Source organism: Cydia amplana, chromosome 14 (genome assembly GCF_948474715.1).
Source record: "Cydia amplana chromosome 14, ilCydAmpl1.1, whole genome shotgun sequence".
NCBI lineage: Eukaryota > Metazoa > Arthropoda > Insecta > Lepidoptera > Tortricidae > Cydia > Cydia amplana.
In genome coordinates, this window is record NC_086082.1 from 5,554,531 (window position 1) to 5,574,813 (window position 20,283).

The following is a 20,283-nucleotide window of genomic DNA, read 5'->3' on the forward strand; positions in this document are numbered from 1 at the left end:
AGAACAGATCTTACGAAGTATTTTCAAACAATATTGGTATGATAGGCGCATACCAAAGAAAAGTTTAGGTTTATTACCAGTCAACCCAATTTGATCCTTAATCCCTAAGAATACGATAGAATTTGGTTATTTTAAGACGTTGTTTTTACTCTTTAATGTTTTGCAAGTGGAGGACGAGTTAAACCCGAAGCGACCTTTGCCGATCCGAGTGACATTTCAAATTTCGAAATGTTTGGAGCTCACACCAGGCTGTTACTGTACAGTGTGTAAGTACTTACTCCTAATGTTGCTCGATTTAAAGATTTTAGAGAATAATATAATAGACAATAGTGATCATGTCAACCAGCCTAAGACCTCTGAAGATCTAAAAATATTCATGGTACTTATCTACCTAAAAAAATCTAACTCAAGCTGAAAAGTTGAATTGCTGTTGGTGAGTTTTCGCAAGTTTAGGCAGTCTACCACCTAAAGGTGAGATTAGTTGTACCTAGGTATACCTAGTAAAAATCTTGCAGTCAAGTAACTTTAAGGGAAGACTCGCACAGTTTTGAATACCTACGAGTAGGCTATGCTGTAGAAATTGCAGTAAAATGAGTGAATGAAGCTATCTAGTTTCATAATAAAGAAGTCTCGCATGCTTGGCAGCAGTTACTGTAATAGTTTCACAACTACTGTAAGCTTGGTGTTGGATGCCGCGGGCTATCAGTTTCGTTAGCTTGCTACGCTATTATGGAATACAGCAGTTCGGGTTTTTCTCTCCTACAGTTACGAAGTTGGCATAGCATTACCTAGTTATATCAGGAAATTGAGCATTTTTCGATGTTGTAAAGCAATCACGTAGCTATAAAATATGGAGGTAGTATTCAGTCTAAAATAAATAAAAAGTTATGATAGATACATCTCATTTATTTATATTAGGTAGTTCTATAACAATACTTTTAACAGTCTTAAAACGAACGACTTAGTGAGACAGCCGGCGGTCAATGCCGTGAGTTTATCTACAATAGTATGTACAATAGGAGATAAGGGGCCGAGCACTTGTAACTTTTAATATCCTTTCAGTTCTTTTGTCGGAAAAAGACTTTCACTGTTACACTACACGGGGATGCCGAATAAGTCAACTCAGGCGCATGTGAGTGACGTAAAGCCCCTCGGTCCAGGATTAGGCGGTGCGCTGTGTCTTTGCATGAAAGCGCAAGGTGTGGAGCCAGAGCCTCGAGCTACCGCTTCGAAGAACTGCCTGAGATCGCTCACGGAACGAGTCGGCGGGGCTTGTAAGTCGTGCAACGACGCCGCCCTGCGAGGAGTCGTCTCTGGAACTACAACTAATCGCGTCAGCTGTTCGGTACTCCTCGCTAAACTGTTTCCACTTTGGGATAAAGACTCGAAGAGCGCTTTACGCTCCTTCACTGGAACATACTGAGTGACAGCCTCGTGTGCGTTAGGTGAGCAGGACCTCGCTCTGTGCTCTAGTGATGAAGTTTTCCGCCTTGCCGCTTCCAAAGCGTAGCGGCCCCGCTCTGCGCCGCCCGCCGTCCCCTCCCAACGTTTGAGGTACCGGTGGCGACCTTGCTCCGTTTCGCCGGATCGCGCAGCGCGCGGCAGCGTGTGATGTTGCGGCGCGCTCAGTTTGCTGCAATTGTCGCATTTGACGACCTCCGCTTTCCTTACGGGCGCATCGACCACGTCCGTGGTCTTCAAGGCGTCGAGGGACAGTGAGAGGGAGAGGTCGAGGCTGCGGTCGGACGATGAGTCGTAGTCGTCGTCCTCGACGACGATGCCCTCGTCCGTGGCAGCGGGGGAGTGGTCCCGGGGCAGCTGTGTCTCAGGCGAGGATATGAGCCTTCGTCGGGCGCGCGGCGGCGGTCTTGGTGGGCATGAAGGCGTATCCTGGGGGGGTTTTTTCGGCTCCCGGATTGCGGTGTCCGCGGCGGAAAGCACATCCAAAAACCGGACTTGTGGGAGCGGCGTTTGGCCGAGAATTTCGACACACAACGCGCGCACCCAACGTGCGTACTCCGTTGCGTTGCAAGCCTGTAACAATGAAACATGACGTTAGCTCTCGCAATAAGATTCACGATGACAGCTACAACTTTATAATATATCGAGTTACGAAAATTCATATGCAAATCTCATAGAAGAGTTACTGGTACTTCTGGCTCGCATTACTAGTATTCAATCTATTATGTCTGGCCAAGACGTTCGAAACGTGTTTCCTTTACGTGTCAACACCTTCGCGCATCTAGCCCTTCTTATGGTAATAGTCACATGAAAGGTCGCTCGGCACAAAAGCATGATTTACGGGTGATGCTCTTTATAGAGGTCTATTAAAGAGCGAATCGTGAGAAAGGCGGGCCCGAAGGGGACCCGAACGTCTTACAAGATTTGTATTTACTATGACCTCTAAAAGGTAAAAAAACTGCTTGTTACGCAAAGTCCGTTGGATTGAAATTATTATAACTGGCGGTTACCGGGCCAGCTAGTAATTACGATTCCTAAAAAAGTAAAGCTCCTAATGTTGTATATGGAGTAACAAACGAGTACCTACCTACTGTCTGACGTGGATTAATCAATAAAATAAGTATGATTCATAAGATATAACCTCGGCGATTGTAGGTCAATATGCCAGCCCGTACAGCCAGCTATTTAGGCTTTACTTAGTCTGCTACTTGATAACTACTTAGTTATTCCAATATGTTTTGTATTTGTATTCTTAAGAATACCTTCAATACCAATAAAGTGGATCTCTTTGTAGGGAAGATACCAATAACTCACTTTTAAAGTTTTTTACCGATACAGTAACTCTAGTCCACACTAACAAAGCTAATATTTCAACAGAAAACGTGTAGAAATCCTAATCATACCTAGTTTGCAAACAGCACTGGCAAGGTACGATACGGATTGATCAATCCTGCCTGTCAATTACTTGGTTGATTCGAGTAAAATTGCACGAGCACGTATCCAATATTGGTCAACAATCTCATTAGGGCACAAAAAAGTAAGTTTCGCGGGCTGCGGCTTTTATATTACGAATGCCAATTCCAACGCACCAGCACCAGCCAAAGTTATTCTAAACTAAATAAAGCAATAGGTACTCGATGTAGTACAAAACATTACACTCCGCCACAGGTGAAGCAGGCAGAACGGTATTATTAGGCATTAAAGGTATCGTCGTAAAGGTACAGAGGAGACAGCCGCCCACGTCATTCTTGAATGCCCAGGGGTGGCAGAATACCGGGCACAACACCTCGGCTCACCGGGGTCGCTCCCAGAAGTCGTCAGCAACGTCAAGGGTCTGCTAGGCTTCCTGGTAGAGCTGGGTTGGCAGGAATAGGCCGCCAACCCATCACGCAAAATAGGCGCAATAATATGACGTCGAGTTGCGGAAACCAAGCCCGCGAATACCTATAACCTATAAGGTATCGTCTTGGGTCATCCCATTCGTTTTTGGCAAGTTCTTCCCATTCGATATTCGTCCCATTCACTCTTTGTCGCGTTTTTTGTTTTGATTCCATAAACAATTATCTTTTTACTTAAAATATATTCCGTCTTACTCCGTCGTGCCGTGCCTGGTCTTAGAGCAGGGCACGGCAGTATGGCTACTTAGACAGTTTCAGACTAATAAAAGCGTTGGTAACTGCTGTCAACCTTCTTGATAAGTTTGTCAACTAAAGTAACGGGAGGAAATTGATAACCACACTGGGAAAAAGACAATCTACAAATATGGCCAAAGATGACAAAGACTACCAGTGAAAGTAAAGAATGAAGAATATGATAGAATAAGACAAATTAAGAACTTGTCAATAACCGAATAGGACCAAAAACGAACGTGTCGAAAAATAATGACGAATAACGAATGAGACTGAAAACGAGATAGACTAACATCGAACATGCCCAAAGAAGATAATGACGAATACCGGAATGAGCCGGAATAAGAAAAAGGCAAACAACAAATATGACCAAAGATGAGAAAGAACTCATAAGCAGTTGAAGGACTTTTTAATTAACAAATGTTATTATAATCTTAATGACTTCTTGGAAGATGAAATGTAATTATTATGTAGTTTAGTAGTTATATTTATTGGACATATGACTCAATTATGAATTTGAATTTTAAAAATTAGATTAAATTAACATTATATACCTATTGATATTTTTGACATAAACTGTAACAATTTTTTAAGCATGATATTTTTATTTTTAGTGACATATATTTTGATAATTTATTATTTGACGATAGTAATAATGATATAATATTTCTATATTTAAAATGAAACCAATAAACTCAATAGATTTAAGAATATTGTCGTGCCCTACCCTGGGCCCATGTGAAACTACTATTACCTATGTAACACCTGTATTTACTTACCATAGATGCAATAAATATATGAATTATGAATTATGACCACCGACGAACGTGACGAATGTAGAATGGGTGAAGAAAGTAGAATAGGACTAATTTATGAACTTGGCAAAAAATGGGACGACCCAAGACAATACCGCATTAAATACTTGTTCTAAATGTACAAAATAACAAATTACAATATCATGGTCATAATAACCGACGTTTTCACAATAAAATTTACACTTTCTCTCTTTTTTCAACTTTTCAACTTTATAATATCGGGTTGCACTCTTTACTTTTCAACTTTTTAACATCGGGCAGGCGTGTCTCACTTCGCGATTTCGTCGCTTTGCTACAGGTAGCTAAAAGTATAACCGTTCGGCCCCAATTTTGGGGAAAGCCATAAGCCGCGAGTGGCGCTGGCTCCTCCTAGCGGCCATATCTGTGCTGATCGTAACAGACGCGTTTTGTTAGAGAGTGAGTCTTCTGTACTTAGTACTATTATTTAATTTATTTATTCTGTGCATGTGTTGCACCACTTGCACCACGCACCATCACCGAACTGATCGGTTGGAGATGGACTGACTGGTTGAAACGAAGGCTTTCGTCTTATGTTAAGTACTTAAGTAAAAACCGGCCAAGTGCGAGTCGCACTCGCGCACGGAGGGTTCCGCACCATCAACAAAAAATAGAGCAAAATAAGCAAAAAAAACAGGCAAAAAAACGGACCCCGCCCGACGTTGCTTAACTTCGGTCAAAAATCACGTTTGTTGTATGGGAGCCCCACTTAAATCTTTATTTTATTCTGTTTTTATTAGGGTTCCGTAGCCAAATGGCAAAAAACGGAACCCTTATAGATTCGTCATGTCTGTCTGTCTGTCCGTCTGTCTGTCCGTCCGTATGTCACAGCCACTTTTCTCCGAAACTATAAGAACTATACTGTTGAAACTTGGTAAGTAGATGTATTCTGTAAACCGCATTAAGATTTTCACACAAAAATAGAAAAAAAAAAATTTTTTGGGGTTCCCCATACTTCGAACTGAAACTCAAAAATTTTTTTTTATCAAACCCATACGTGTGGGGTATCTATGGATAGGTCATCAAAAATGATATTGAGGTTTCTAATATCATTTTTTTCTAAACTGAATAGTTTGCGCGAGAGACACTTCCAAAGTGTTAAAATGTGTGTCCCCTCCCTGTAACTTCTAAAATAAGAGAATGATAAAACTAACAAAAATATATGATGTACTACCATGTAAACTTCCACCGAAAATTGGTATGAACGAGATCTAGTAAGTAGTTTTTTTTTTATACGTCATAAATCGCCTAAATACGGAACCCTTCATGGGCGAGTCCGACTCGCACTTGGCCGCTTTTACTATTTGCTGTTATAGCGGCAACAGAAATACTTCATCTGTGAAAATTTCAACTATCTAGCTATCACGGTTCGTGAGATACAGCCTGGTGACAGTCTTAGTAATAGGGTCCCGTTTTTACCCTTTGGGTACGGAACCCTAAAAATGTAATTGATGAACTAGTTTTAGTAACCGCTGCTGCTTTTTACTATGTTTTGCTTTGCTTTATAAGTAGTAGTTACTCTGAGTCCAGAGGCCAAACGTACGGTCTGCATCAGCGGTAATTATTAGCTTATTTCATGCGCGATTGATCTCCGACAATTCAATTGTTTGTAAACGTGTAAAAAAATGTGTCGCTTCTCCATTAGTTCCTTGCCACTATGGTCACATAACATATGTATACATTGTATACAATAACTGTTGTTAATTATTTATGAAAGCATTGTGTCGTCGGACAATGGCCGGCTACGTGACTACTGTAATTATACTCATTGTGAATACAAAAACTAAACCGTCGGAGATTTTGTGGTCGTAATGTCCTAGCTTTAACTAGTTTTTTTGTTGCCGAAAATAACCATTAATCAGCTGGAGACTTGCTATAATGTCGCGCGAGTCATAGTATAGTATGTTGGCATGTATTACAATCACAGAAGAAAAACTATAGGTGTGCGATTTTGAAATTGGCAGTCGTGAGATCGAATCTTCGTTAGCATCGAGTTTTATGATTTGATTCAGTCTCTTAAACTTGCAAGCATATTATGCTTGTTTTATATATTAAGGATTAATTATGCTTGTTTAAGGTAAGTCATTATTTACCTATAGTTTACGAGTGCTAATTGAATTTATAATTAAGCATTATGTGTCGGAATGCTGTACAATCTGGCGTGACATATAATTCCACATTATTATGCAACATCGATATCAATTATAACATTAATGGTTAATACCTTCCTTGTTTACTACGAACCAGTACAATAAATCTTGGTAAATAATAGCGTTTAATATGAATAAGTTATATGTTGTTTATAGGTAACAATTTTACGAATGCTATTGTTTATGTAAATAAGTCTATGTCAACCTAGCACGTGCTGGTATAATCTGTACAGCTCAAACAGGTACATAATGTCTCACTCTTATAGCTTGGCCTACTTAAGTGTGAGTAGGCTAAAGCTGAAGAGTTTAGCATATATTGAAAGTAGGTAGTACCTATACTTTCATTTGATTATCGGAATAACGAAATTGTAGGACACTTGGACGGTCCTTGGCCGAGTATCTTTAAGGCCATTTATACACTTATTTCAAGGAGACCATAAAATCCAAGTGTCTCGCATACCGAGCGAGATAAGTGGCCAGGAAGGAAGTTATAGTTTATGTCGCCATCAACAACAGGGCGAGCGCCAGGAAATCGGGCTTTCCGACTAGTAGGTAATTGGCACGGTTTCCCTAAAGCGCTGATTTCACTTTTATCCTTGAGGACATGTATGGGGTTGATTGTGTCAGAGTTTACCAGTCACTTTGTAATAAATGTATCGAATTCTAGTCAAAGGTGCCACTTTGTCGCTTACCATAAGGACAAGGTTTGCTTGTCGATAACACTTATACGCAATATTGGTTTACAGTACGTGGACCTGTTCCCCTGGTCGTAATAAAAATGTGATAAGGTGCAGCGGGGCAGATACGAATAACCTGTCAAAGCGTCCTTAAGGCAAGCGACAAAGTGGGATTTTCTGCTTGGAAACGAAACGACACAAATATTGCTATAGTTCAGGTAAAGGCTGGAGCGTCTCATTCTCTCGCACCCGTTTCACCCTTGCATACCTAAGGAGTTAGGGCTCATTTAGACGGCGCGCGAACTCGTATACGATTTTAGTTACATTGCGGACCATTGAGGTGACATCAATTCAGCCGAGCGATCAAATGACGCAATGTAATGAAACTCGCATGCGAGTTCTCGCACCGTCTAAATGAGCCCTTAGGGTCATTAGACGTGTCACGACTCACGCGCCTTCAACACAGGAGAAAAAATCTCGCCCTCTCTTTCCAAAAGCTATAAAGGCTGGAAGGAGTTCGGCGTTCAGACAGTAGGATCATATCATAATCGCGTCAGCTAGAAGACGACCATTAACTAACACAGACCGGACCGAGGAAAACCATAATCATTGCATTCAGCTTAGCAATCTACTATAAGCACTATAGCCTGTATCTGGTCGTGGATCCCCTTTGTAGAGGAAGTAGGATCAACCAAGTTTAGTACACTCAGAGTTAGGAACAGATTAGGATCTCGTTTTACCTGAAATGTAGCGACGGCAGCGTCATCTCGCAATCTGGACAGCTGGAAGGCGTTGGGCAGCGTCTGCGCCGGGCGCAGGTGCAGGTGTCGGAGGGGTAGGCGGGCGGCGGGGCGGCGGGGGAGGGTGCCGTCGCGCCAGGCCAGCAGGCAGCCGCCGCGGACGGCGGCGCGCACCCAGGCATACGAGTCCATGTCATCGTTATAGTATTGGCGGAGGACTCCTGCGGAAGAGAGAAGGGATTATTGTCTGTTTCTTTGTGGTTGACCGCCGTAGTCTGTCAGCTTCGGCCTATGACCTTGGTTTTGGTAAACGCTGTACGCTGCTTATAATTGTCACGTTCTATAGAAGTGTCAACCGGAGAGCAAGGTCTACAAAAAACCCGACTTATAAAGAGCTATACTGGGCCTTCTAAACAATCATATTCGTACTGGATAACCCAGATCACCCCAGATTCAGTGGAAAATTTGGCTGGTACTGTATAAAATCGGCGACTTTGCTTGCCATATTAATTTTACCTATTTGCCAGAAACAGGATTAGGTACACTATTAGGTAGTGTAGGCACTTATTATAAAAGAGACATTTACACTGACAACCTAGAACTTTCTTCTAAACCTTCTGTCATTTGTACCAGGGATGTTGCGAACATCCGCATCCGCATCCGCAACCGCGGAACATCCACATTATTTTCAACATCCGCATCTGCATCCGCATCCGCATAAAATCGATGCGGAGCTTATGCGGATGCGGATGTCGAACAAGTCGGTAGGTACAGGAACGTCTTAGCATCGGCGTAAGTGCTAGACTGCTAGGTAATTTAGTCATTAGCCAAAAAAACCTATTAGAAATGAGCAGTCAAGCGTGAGTGGGACTTAATGTACGGAACCCTTGGAACGCGAGTCCGATTAGCACTTGGCCGGGTTTTTGAAATAAAAATTACTAAAATGTAATATTTGACGTTTTTTATGTACCTATCTTGACATCCGCATCCGCATCCGCATCCGCGGATGTGAGCCTTTAAAAATCCGCATCCGCATCCGCATCCGCGGATGTCAAAAAATCGGCATCCGCAACATCCCTGATTTGTACCTTGACCTTAAGGCCTGACGTCACGCACACTGGCTGCGTGTGCGTGACGTGCACGTGCGCGTGCGGCGTTGTAGTACTTAAACTTATACAGATCCTTATGAGAGACGGCACACCGCTTGCGTGACGTGTGCGTGTGCGGCTCCAACATCCAACAGTGCACGTCACGCACACGCAGCCGGTGTGCACAGACCTTTTCCGGGCGGGGCGTGAGCGGGGCGCACCGCTTTTACATATAAAACGCTCACAACCCGCTCACGCCCCGCCCGGATAACACGCCTGTGTGACGGAACCTTTAAAGCTTAAAATAGCGACATCCCAAGTAGGCATAATACCTAATTACTAAAGAAGAATTCAAACCATGTTGCACAATAAATAATTTACCTACCTAATGCGATTCCACTAACTAATTTGAATCGATAATAGATGAATACACCAATACCGCTATGCGACAAACAACTAAATTGGTAGTATTTTATAGTCAACAACCATTAAGGATAAGGAAAAAAATAGATCACAATCAACAGGTATTACGTATTGTTTGTTGGTGTGCAAATAGTTGTTTTGGTGTGGTCTGGTCTGGCCGCTTGGCCGTGACTTTTTGCGTTGTTTACAAATATGAAAGTAAAACGTAGACACAACACTGATTTAAACTTTCACGATTTTTACACATTAATCGAATATAGTTAGTGTTGTGTGTCGATAGAGTGACATCCCTAGTGCGCAAAACGTTCAAGTTGATAAACAAGACCAAGTGCGGGTAGTTCGAAAAACTCGCGCGGTTAGAAGATGCTGATGTCACCTTAAGCCAGTCTTCTCCGAGACTACGGGGACAACGCCGTCCTCGAAATGTCGGAAGTAAATCTTAAATTAGTATTTTATACAATTGTGATATAATGGAGAGCTTTTCAGTCGAGTACCGTGTTTAGGCAACGAAGCTTGCTGATTATATCACTATTGTATACAATACTTTTTCTACGAGTCAACAAAAAAAAAACTAAAAACTAGTAGAAGAATCATATATTGTAGGTAAAAAAAAACAAAAGTATACAGCTAAGATGCGCGAGCAGCCGCGATACCTTCATACTCGTACGCGACCCGGCCCCCGCGCCCCGCGCCCCCGGCCGGTTGGTCAACGACACCTTCTCGTAACTCATGAGGCCCTAGTACTTGCTCCGCGCTTTCGATTGGTCAATTTCATTATAGTTGACTAAACTGTATCGAAATGAATATTATAGTTGACTAAACTGTATCGAAATGAATATTATAGTTGAGTTGGGTCCCATAGTGAAAAAAGTATGCGATTTCACTTTGGTATACGAAGTCTTAATTCAAGCATTGCAGTCGACGAGTAGAAAAACTTAGTTACGCGCTTAAGTCCCGTTGTACAATTTAATAAACGTAGACACCTTCCGTTTTTACCAGTTTTTAGCTTTCTACCTACTGATACTTATAAAGTTTGTCGTACGTAAGTAACTGACTTTTAGAATTTTGAGGAACTTTATAATTTTGGTCTTTCGAACCGGATATAGATCCATCATTATTTTATTTATCTTTATTAATTGTTTGTGCACGACGTAATATTTGGTAGTCGCATAATAAGTAACATTTTTCCGCCATTACCGCTAATTTCATCTGTTTTATATTTGACATTTAAATTATCGGCATAAACATAAGTAATTTCGGCATTTATATTCCTGATACGATAAGTTTGGATGTTCATGTTTTGAAATTAATAAGTAAGAATAAAACAGAAATACCTAGCCTAAATACCTATTATATGTACATACATACTTATAAAACTTACGGAAGTTAATTTGAAATTGAAACAAGTAGGTACATTATATTTTGTATTATTTTAACATTGTTTTCGTAACATCTCATAGATTAATAAAATAAATAAAAATAAATAAAATATCCTTTTATTTCGACTAATTTTTTGAATTATAGTTGAATTATAGTCATAGATTAATAAGACTTAATTTGACGTCCTACCCCATTTGACATATAAGTACCCATGTCGTATAATAATTTAACTGGGTAGGTATCATTAGAATAAACACTGGCAAGTATATATGTATAAACCCCGCTTGCTATTCGTCAATGCAACTTTGAATCTTATTCAGCTATCCCAAAGACTGAGAATCGTAATTAAAGACCAGAGTGGGTAAAACAGCTGACGGCTGACAGGCACAGGATTGGCGGGCTGAGGGCATGTGTTACCCCATCAGCTCCTAATGTTCAACAGATGTTTGGAACCCCTTATCTTGGCTGCGATCTACAAACTGTGTTTAACAGTACTTCAATCAGTTTCCAATAAGTTCAATGAGTTCCCGCGAAAACAACGCCTACATTTTATGCCAATACTATAAACATGGTTAACTTGTTAAGCTAGGTATGTTTAAAGGACGTGATTTCTGTATGTTCTTATGTTAGAGGAGTTGCCGAATTTATTCACATTTGCAAGGCTATTGGATATTGTATTTGTACATGATAGCGATATTAGCGATGGTATTATGGTAGCTTGCTAGAAACACACGATTCGACTCGGTTCGCCCGTCTTTTTATTTGACTCCCGACATGTTATAGTACATTGTGCAACATGGGGCGTAGGTTAAATATTGCAAACGAGAGTAAGTTAAATCGCGACAGCTTGCCGGACAATATCGATATCGGGCTTGTCTTATAGACTCGAGTTTGCAATATTATTACGCCCCGAGTTATACACAATGTTTTTCATCACACTTGCGATACAAAAATGAAGTATAAAGACAAAAAAACTGTTAATTATGGTACTAGAAACTTCATTACTCCCTAGGGAAAACGCTTTTTCTATTACTCCCGCTAAGCCTGCGTGCAATTCCACATTTACTGAGCGAGTGTGATGAAAAAATAATAACCCTTCACTTAATAAAAAACGCGAAATAAGTTGAACTTATTTTGTTTTTAATATAAAATTACTCTGTTATAGGTTAATATCTGGGTGACCGAGCTTCGCTCGGAATACGTATAAAAACTCGAAAATGCGCGTTTTCCCAGAGATAAGACCTACCTAGATCGATTTTTCGCCCCCGAAAACCCCCATATAGCAAATTTCATCGAAATCGTTAGAGCCGTTTCCGAGATCCCCGAAATATATATATATATATATATATATATATATATATATATATATATATAAATAAACAAGAATTGCTCGTTTAAAGGTATTAGATTAGATATAGCCTATAGTACACCTATAACTTAGAGGTGTAGGTACGTACTACCTACCATTGCACATTATTCAATTTTTATCTATGATTCACTATATCCCGTGTACTCGGTTGGTGTTTCAAAGAAATTTTTGCGGTCGTATCATAAGAGACAATATAGATAGCTAGGTTATATACCTCTTTGGTTGGTCATTCCCTAATAGTCTGTTGATGACTACTCAGATGAAGGATTTGATGAGTCAATTGATCAGACCGTCACTCCTGTCCTCTTGTAAGAGACAGGGGACAAACTCATTAAATTTTTCGAAGATTTCACCCTCGTACTGTCTAAAAAGAACAACCTATCAACCGTCATATTTACAATTGATTTGCAGCTACAAGATTTTTCTAAGCCATTCCATTCACTCCATTCAGTATGATTTTGAACAAGGTCTTAACTTTTGGGAACAGGAAAGACATTCCTAGATCTATGTGTGTTACCTGGGTAGGTATGTTATTGATGTTATTATGCACATCACAGGGCAATTCATGGACCTAGAATAGGTTCATGGGGCAATTATGATAATCCAACCTAGGCACATATATAATATAATGCAAGTAATTGCTTCTGCTTAGGCATATAGGGTTGTAATGGTAGTGGTAATCTCCATAAAATCGAATCAGCTTATCAAATAAGGCTTCTAATCTTCACGGTTCATTGAGTCAACGAACTTCTATGAAAGGAGGCCGTTTCAATCCCATTAATAGGTGAATATGAATAGGTCCCTACTAAGAATGTGTAGGTAATCATTATACCGAAAGCAGTTTGTGTTAGTTAGGTAGGTACTATCAGGTACCTGATTAGTAATTGGCTTACATGCAAATTCTACTCAGCACGGAAAACTCTGTTGATGACTCTGGATACAGGCATTATCAGTTATTTCAACTGCCTGCCTGCTTTATAAATAATAATAATAATAATACGGATAATAAGGATTGAGCGAGGAATCTTTCAGGGCGACAGTCTGAGTCCCCTGTGGTTCTGCCTAGCTTTGAATCCCCTCAGCACCCTGCTGAAGGATTTGGGACTAGGTTGCCGGCTCCGGAGTGGGGGTGAAGTCATTTCTCACCTTCTGTACATGGATGACCTCAAATTATTTGCACCAAATAGCCGAGACTTGTTGGAGCTACTGAAAACCACCGAAGTCTTCAGTAGTGCCATCAACATGGAGTTTGGTGTCGATAAATGTGCGGTTATGCATGTACAGCGGGGGAGGGTTGTAAATTCAACAAATTTACAACCTTCTGAGACAATGTCTTTCAGATCTATCTCTGAGTCAGAAACCTATAAATACCTTGGTATGTCACAGTCGTTGGGTATTGAGGACGAGGGTATTAGACGGTCGGTGAAGGAGCGCTTTTTCAGTCGGCTCACAAAAGTCCTTAACAGTCTTTTGTCAGGAGGCAACAAAGTGCGCGCCTTCAACGCCTGGGTAATGCCCCTGCTCACATACTCCTTTGGCATACTAAGGTGGACTCAGACCGAGCTGGATGCCCTGGATCGGAGGGTCCGATCACTGCTCACCGCGCATCGCATGCTACACCCACGCTCGTCAGTTATGAGATTGTACATCCCACGGAAATGTGGAGGCCGAGGCTTCCTAAACGCCAAGGATCTCCACAACCGCGAGGTGTACAATCTCAGGAATTATTTCCTTAACAACGACTGTGGGATGCATCGTGATGTGGTGGCAGTAGACAGGAACCTCACGCCGCTCTCCTTGGCAAACGAGAACTGGCGCAAACCTGTGGTACTAAGTACTGCGGATCGCAAGGCGGCATGGGAGAGTAAGGTGCTACACGGGCGGTTCTACAAGGCCCTCACGGGACCCGATGTGGACCTGCTCGCGTCGGTGAACTGGTTACGATTCGGGGACCTCTTCGGAGAAACCGAGGGTTTTGCCTGTGCAATTGCGGACGAAGTAATGATGACGAACAACTATCGGAAATATATCCTGAAGGACGGTACGGTCGACATTTGTCGGGCATGCCGTCGTCCCGGAGAGTCACTCAGGCATATCATTTCCGGTTGTTCTCATCTTGCTAACGGCGAGTACTTGCACAGACATAATCTCGTAGCCAGGATTATACACCAGCAGCTTGCTCTTCTATACGGCCTTGTGGACCGCGAAGTACCGTACTACAAGTATTCACCTGCGCCAGTTCTCGAGAATGGTCGTGCCACGCTCTATTGGGATCGATCTGTCATCACTGACAGGACTATTGTAGCCAATAAGCCTGACATTGTGATAATAGATCGATCGCAACGCCGGGCCGTGCTCGTTGACATCACCATCCCCCATGATGAGAATCTCGTGAAAGCCGAGAAGGACAAGTCCAGCAAGTACCTAGACTTGGCTCACGAGATAACCGCCATGTGGGATGTTGATTCGACGATCATTGTCCCGATAGTCGTTTCAGTGAACGGTCTAATAGCGAAGAGTCTCGACCAACATCTTGAGAGACTCTCGCTAGGTGGTTGGATCAAGGGTCAGATGCAGAAGGCGGTGATCTTGGACACGGCGCGGATAGTCCGCCGGTTCCTCTCTCTGCAGCCCTGACCACCGGCAGCTTGGGCCTTGCCCCGCTGCTGGCGGCACCCTAGGTTAGGTTTTTTATAATATGTTTATAAGTATTTTGTATTGTTTTTGTAAGTGTTTTTGTATTTTATTTTTATATCCATATTATAAAATAACCTAACTTAAGACCAAAAATAAATAAAGAGAATAATAATAATAAAAAAAAAAAAAAAAAAAAAAAAAAAAAAAAAACCGCTCTGACAATGACAGACGTCTCGTAAATTTTATTTGCTATAATTATATTTTTATACGTTTTTATTGTTAAAACTATTGTGTACTTTGCCATCAAATGAACCTTTGACCTGGCTAAATATGTGAAAACATAAAATATCCACTATAAATACGTGTGACTCAAATTATATTCACACGCCACGGACATGACATTTGTTTGACAAAACGGTCAACACAATATTACAGCAAACGGTAAAAAACGTATGAAACAATGATTACGAGGAGTCAAAGACGTGCAGCGGAGTCAACCAACAACGCACGCCCACCACCCCCGCCCGCCTCGTCCAGTTCCTCGTCCACACCATCGTCAGGCGACGAGTTCGCAACGGCGCCTGACACAGACGGGTCCAGTGATGAGAGCGGGCCGCCGCCGCCGCCGCCACGACCACCTGCGCGACGAGGGCGGCCACCGCTGCCGGCACGCTTGGGGCCTGCGGGACATCCTGCCCCGCCCACGGCTCCCGCTGCCGGTGGTATAGTGCGACGCATGCGATGGACTCGAGAAATGAACGAGAATGTCATGCGCGCCTATTATGGGGCTACAGAGGGGGGAACACAGCTATCCGCCTATCGTTCAAGAATACTGCCTCTGTTTCAGGCTCTTGAACCTACCATCACCGTGTCGGAGCAGCGATTATCGGATCAGGTGCGCGTCATTCAGAGGCTAAAGCGCCTGGATGACGCGACACTTGATCGGCTTCGCCAGGAGGCTCTCTCTGCTCGCGCGGACTCCACCTCGGTGCGAGATCTGCCCGCCATGTCGCCGGATCCGGTGCCCGCACCCGACCTGGCACGGGGGGCGCCACGGGTTGATTTTTGCACCGATGAGGGGGATTTTGCGAGTCAGAATGTGAGTACAACTGCTAATGAGCAACTGAGGAGGACTTTGGAAGAGGCGATTACGCAGTATCGTGCCACAACCAACTCTAGGCCCCGATTACCACGTCTGCCTATGAATAGACGCAATCTAGCGCTAATGGGAGCCCTAAACGCTTTACTAGAGCCACATTTACGGACTAGTAAAGATTTAGATGATACGCACTCAATCATGTACTGCGGAGCCATCGCGGCGTGCCGTGTTGCTCGAGTCAAGTTTCCGGACGCTGAACGTGCACCTAGGACCGTCGGAGGTGTCCCTGCATGGCAAGCGCGGATTGAGCGACGTATCAGCTCGTTTAGGACTCTCATCGCAAAGCTGATCTGCTTCAGGGGGGGCAACAATCGCCCCCGAGTAATGCGCTTTGTGAACCAGGCGTTCGTGGGGACGGATATCAGGCCCCGCGACTACATGGCCAATGTCACAGAGCGCATCGACTTTCTAAAGCAGAAAGTCTATGCATGGGCAAACCGTATTCGCCGCTACAGAGAGCGTGTGGATCGATTCCAGCAGAATCGCCGTTTTCAAAGTGACCAAAGGAAGGTATACCGAAAGTGGGAGGAAACCAACCTTCGTGCGTCCGACACGCAGCCACCGGATGCTACTGCCATGATTGACTTCTGGCGTAGCATCTGGTCGGTGCCTGTCGGACACACCGAGGGGGGTTGGATGAGTGTTGTCGAGCGTGAGTGCGAGTCCATCGAATCCATGGGGGCAGTCACCATCAGCCCCGATGACGTGAGTTGTGCCATCCGCACGGCCCAGAACTGGAAAAGTCCTGGGCCGGATGGATTGCACAACTTCTGGCTAAAGTGGTTCCGATGCTCGCACTCGCGCTTGGCAGCACAATTTCAACAAGCCCTCGAGCTTGGTTCTCTCCCACCTTCCTTAACAACTGGTGTCACCTTCCTGCTCTATAAGTCCGGTAGTACCACGGAAGCGAAGAACTACAGACCCATCACATGCTTACCTACACTATACAAGCTCCTTACATCCATTTTGAGAGCAAAAATCAACGCGCACATTGTCGCAAACAATATTCTGGCTTCCGCTCAAAATGGATGTAGGGTTGGGTCCCGTGGTACTAAAGAGCTCCTCCTCATAGACATGACCATCTGCCAACAAGTCCGGCGGAACAGGGGTGCCCTCTCAGTCGCTTGGATTGACTATAAGAAGGCCTATGATTCGGTGCCTCATTCATGGCTGGGGAGGGTCTTAGAGCTTTATAAAGTTGATGCAGCTTTGAGAGCCTTCCTAAGCGCGTGTATGAGGCAGTGGACCACAGTCCTTCGTCAACCAGGAGGCGGAGATGACCGCCCTGGCCCGCAGGATTTTATAAGGATTGAGCGAGGAATCTTTCAGGGCGACAGTCTGAGTCCCCTGTGGTTCTGCCTAGCTTTGAATCCCCTCAGCACCCTGCTGAAGGATTTGGGACTAGGTTGCCGGCTCCGGAGTGGGGGTGAAGTCATTTCTCACCTTCTGTACATGGATGACCTCAAATTATTTGCACCAAATAGCCGAGACTTGTTGGAGCTACTGAAAACCACCGACGTCTTCAGTAGTGCCATCAACATGGAGTTTGGTGTCGATAAATGTGCGGTTATGCATGTACAGCGGGGGAGGGTTGTAAATTCAACAAATTTACAACCTTCTGAGACAATGTCTTTCAGATCTATCTCTGAGTCAGAAACCTATAAATACCTTGGTATGTCACAGTCGTTGGGTATTGAGGACGAGGGTATTAGACGGTCGGTGAAGGAGCGCTTTTTCAGTCGGCTCACAAAAGTCCTTAACAGTCTTTTGTCAGGAGGCAACAAAGTGCGCGCCTTCAACGCCTGGGTAATGCCCCTGCTCATATACTCCTTTGGCATACTAAGGTGGACTCAGACCGAGCTGGATGCCCTGGATCGGAGGGTCCGATCACTGCTCACCGCGCATCGCATGCTACACCCACGCTCGTCAGTTATGAGATTGTACATCCCACGGAAATGTGGAGGCCGAGGCTTCCTAAACGCCAAGGATCTCCACAACCGCGAGGTGTACAATCTCAGGAATTATTTCCTTAACAACGACTGTGGGATGCATCGTGATGTGGTGGCAGTAGACAGGAACCTCACGCCGCTCTCCTTGGCAAACGAGAACTGGCGCAAACCTGTGGTACTAAGTACTGCGGATCGCAAGGCGGCATGGGAGAGTAAGGTGCTACACGGGCGGTTCTACAAGGCCCTCACGGGACCCGATGTGGACCTGCTCGCGTCGGTGAACTGGTTACGATTCGGGGACCTCTTCGGAGAAACCGAGGGTTTTGCCTGTGCAATTGCGGACGAAGTAATGATGACGAACAACTATCGGAAATATATCCTGAAGGACGGTACGGTCGACATTTGTCGGGCATGCCGTCGTCCTGGAGAGTCACTCAGGCATATCATTTCCGGTTGTTCTCATCTTGCGAACGGCGAGTACTTGCACAGACATAATCTCGTAGCCAGGATTATACACCAGCAGCTTGCTCTTCTATACGGCCTTGTGAACCGCGAAGTACCGTACTACAAGTATTCACCTGCGCCAGTTCTCGAGAATGGTCGTGCCACGCTCTATTGGGATCGATCTGTCATCACTGACAGGACTATTGTAGCCAATAAGCCTGACATTGTGATAATAGATCGATCGCAACGCCGGGCCGTGCTCGTTGACATCACCATCCCCCATGATGAGAATCTCGTGAGAGCCGAGAAGGACAAGTCCAGCAAGTACCTAGACTTGGCTCACGAGATAACCGCCATGTGGGATGTTGATTCGACGATCATTGTCCCGATAGTCGTTTCAGTGAACGGTCTAATAGCGAAGAGTCTCGACCAACATCTTGAGAGACTCTCGCTAGGTGGTTGGATCAAGGGTCAGATGCAGAAGGCGGTGATCTTGGACACGGCGCGGATAGTCCGCCGGTTCCTCTCTCTGCAGCCCTGACCACCGGCAGCTTGGGCCTTGCCCCGCTGCTGGCGGCACCCTAGGTTAGGTTTTTTATAATATGTTTATAAGTATTTTGTATTGTTTTTGTAAGTGTTTTTGTATTTTATTTTTATATCCATATTATAAAATAACCTAACTTAAGACCAAAAATAAATAAAGAGAAGAATAATAATAATAAATATTGGGATTAAAAGAGAATAAGATTTAAATTGCCTGAATTGGGGCTAGCTATAACTATTTAGCCCTGGTTTAGGTAATACCTATGTGTCTTTGAGCTGTTTTTGCTTAACGTTTTTGGGGTTTAAATTTGCCCACCTTGAAGTTTTAAAAATTGGATTGAATCCGTAATTCCGGTAATTGAATAATAAATATAACAGTAACCTGATCCACCAACAAAAATTTCAAAACAACTTAATGCTGGGTTGAGAAAAACCAAACGTATTAAACAAACCTGATATCCTTAAATTAGGGTCCGTAGGAGTAGGAAAAGGTCCTGGAGTAAGCTCCGGACGTAACTTCCTCAGGCCGGCCACCACTCGCGGTGCCGGTGACTGTTCTCCAAGAAGCATTTCAGCTCAGCACATATTCAAAATAAACATCTTTACACAAAAACAAACACATGGCACTTCAAAACCACGGACGTCAATGCACAAACATGGAATATAAATTCAATTTTTCAAACTGTCAAATTCGTTTATTTTTAAACGTCGAAAAAGTTCGTTACACGCGCGCGTGTCGCTCCGTTCCGTTCGCTTGTGACCGGCCGGCCGGCACAGCGCCAATGAATGAATGAAGTTGACTCGCCCTGCCCTGCAGCCCCGACGGCAAGGCGGCCCCACTACTATTTTACTACGATTAACGGCGCATTTCCATTGTACACAAATAAATAAACGTGTGTCGTTATTAGTACGACGGTTCCGAATTGAGGTAGGTTATTACGTTATTAAATTACATACATAGATATAATATAATAATTAAGTAGGTACTATTTATTTATTATATCAACATAAACAACATAAAGTAACCTAAATCAAATTAAAACTACCTACAAAACTAAAACTACTACTTAAAAAAGGAAAACTAAAAATCTATATCTAAAGAGGGCCCCTGGGGCATAGTACCAAAGTACCAAAGATACTGGCAGCATTTCCTCGCTGAATTGCAACGCTTATTCGTTGAGCGAGGAAGCTGCCAGCTCTTTTGTCCCCAGTGACCTCAACCAGCCGTTTGGACAAATATGTAAAAAAAAAAGGTGGTACTTAACTTGGAAATTTGTTGAGTCGGGTTATCCGTTCCAATT

The 20,283-nt window shown here is 43.4% G+C and overlaps 1 protein-coding gene across 1 annotated transcript; it reads right to left on the reverse strand.

The window, feature by feature from the left end:
• Positions 1 to 885: 885 nt before the first annotated feature.
• LOC134653973 (uncharacterized) lies at positions 886 to 19,771 on the reverse strand. The gene is made up of 3 exons (XM_063509340.1): positions 19,435 to 19,771; positions 7,991 to 8,211; positions 886 to 2,034 (listed from the first exon to the last, which is right to left on the reverse strand). Exons 1-3 carry the CDS (start codon positions 19,550 to 19,552, stop codon positions 1,123 to 1,125), a joined length of 1,251 nt encoding a protein of 416 aa, XP_063365410.1. The 5' UTR covers positions 19,553 to 19,771; the 3' UTR covers positions 886 to 1,122.
• Positions 19,772 to 20,283: the final 512 nt, after the last annotated feature.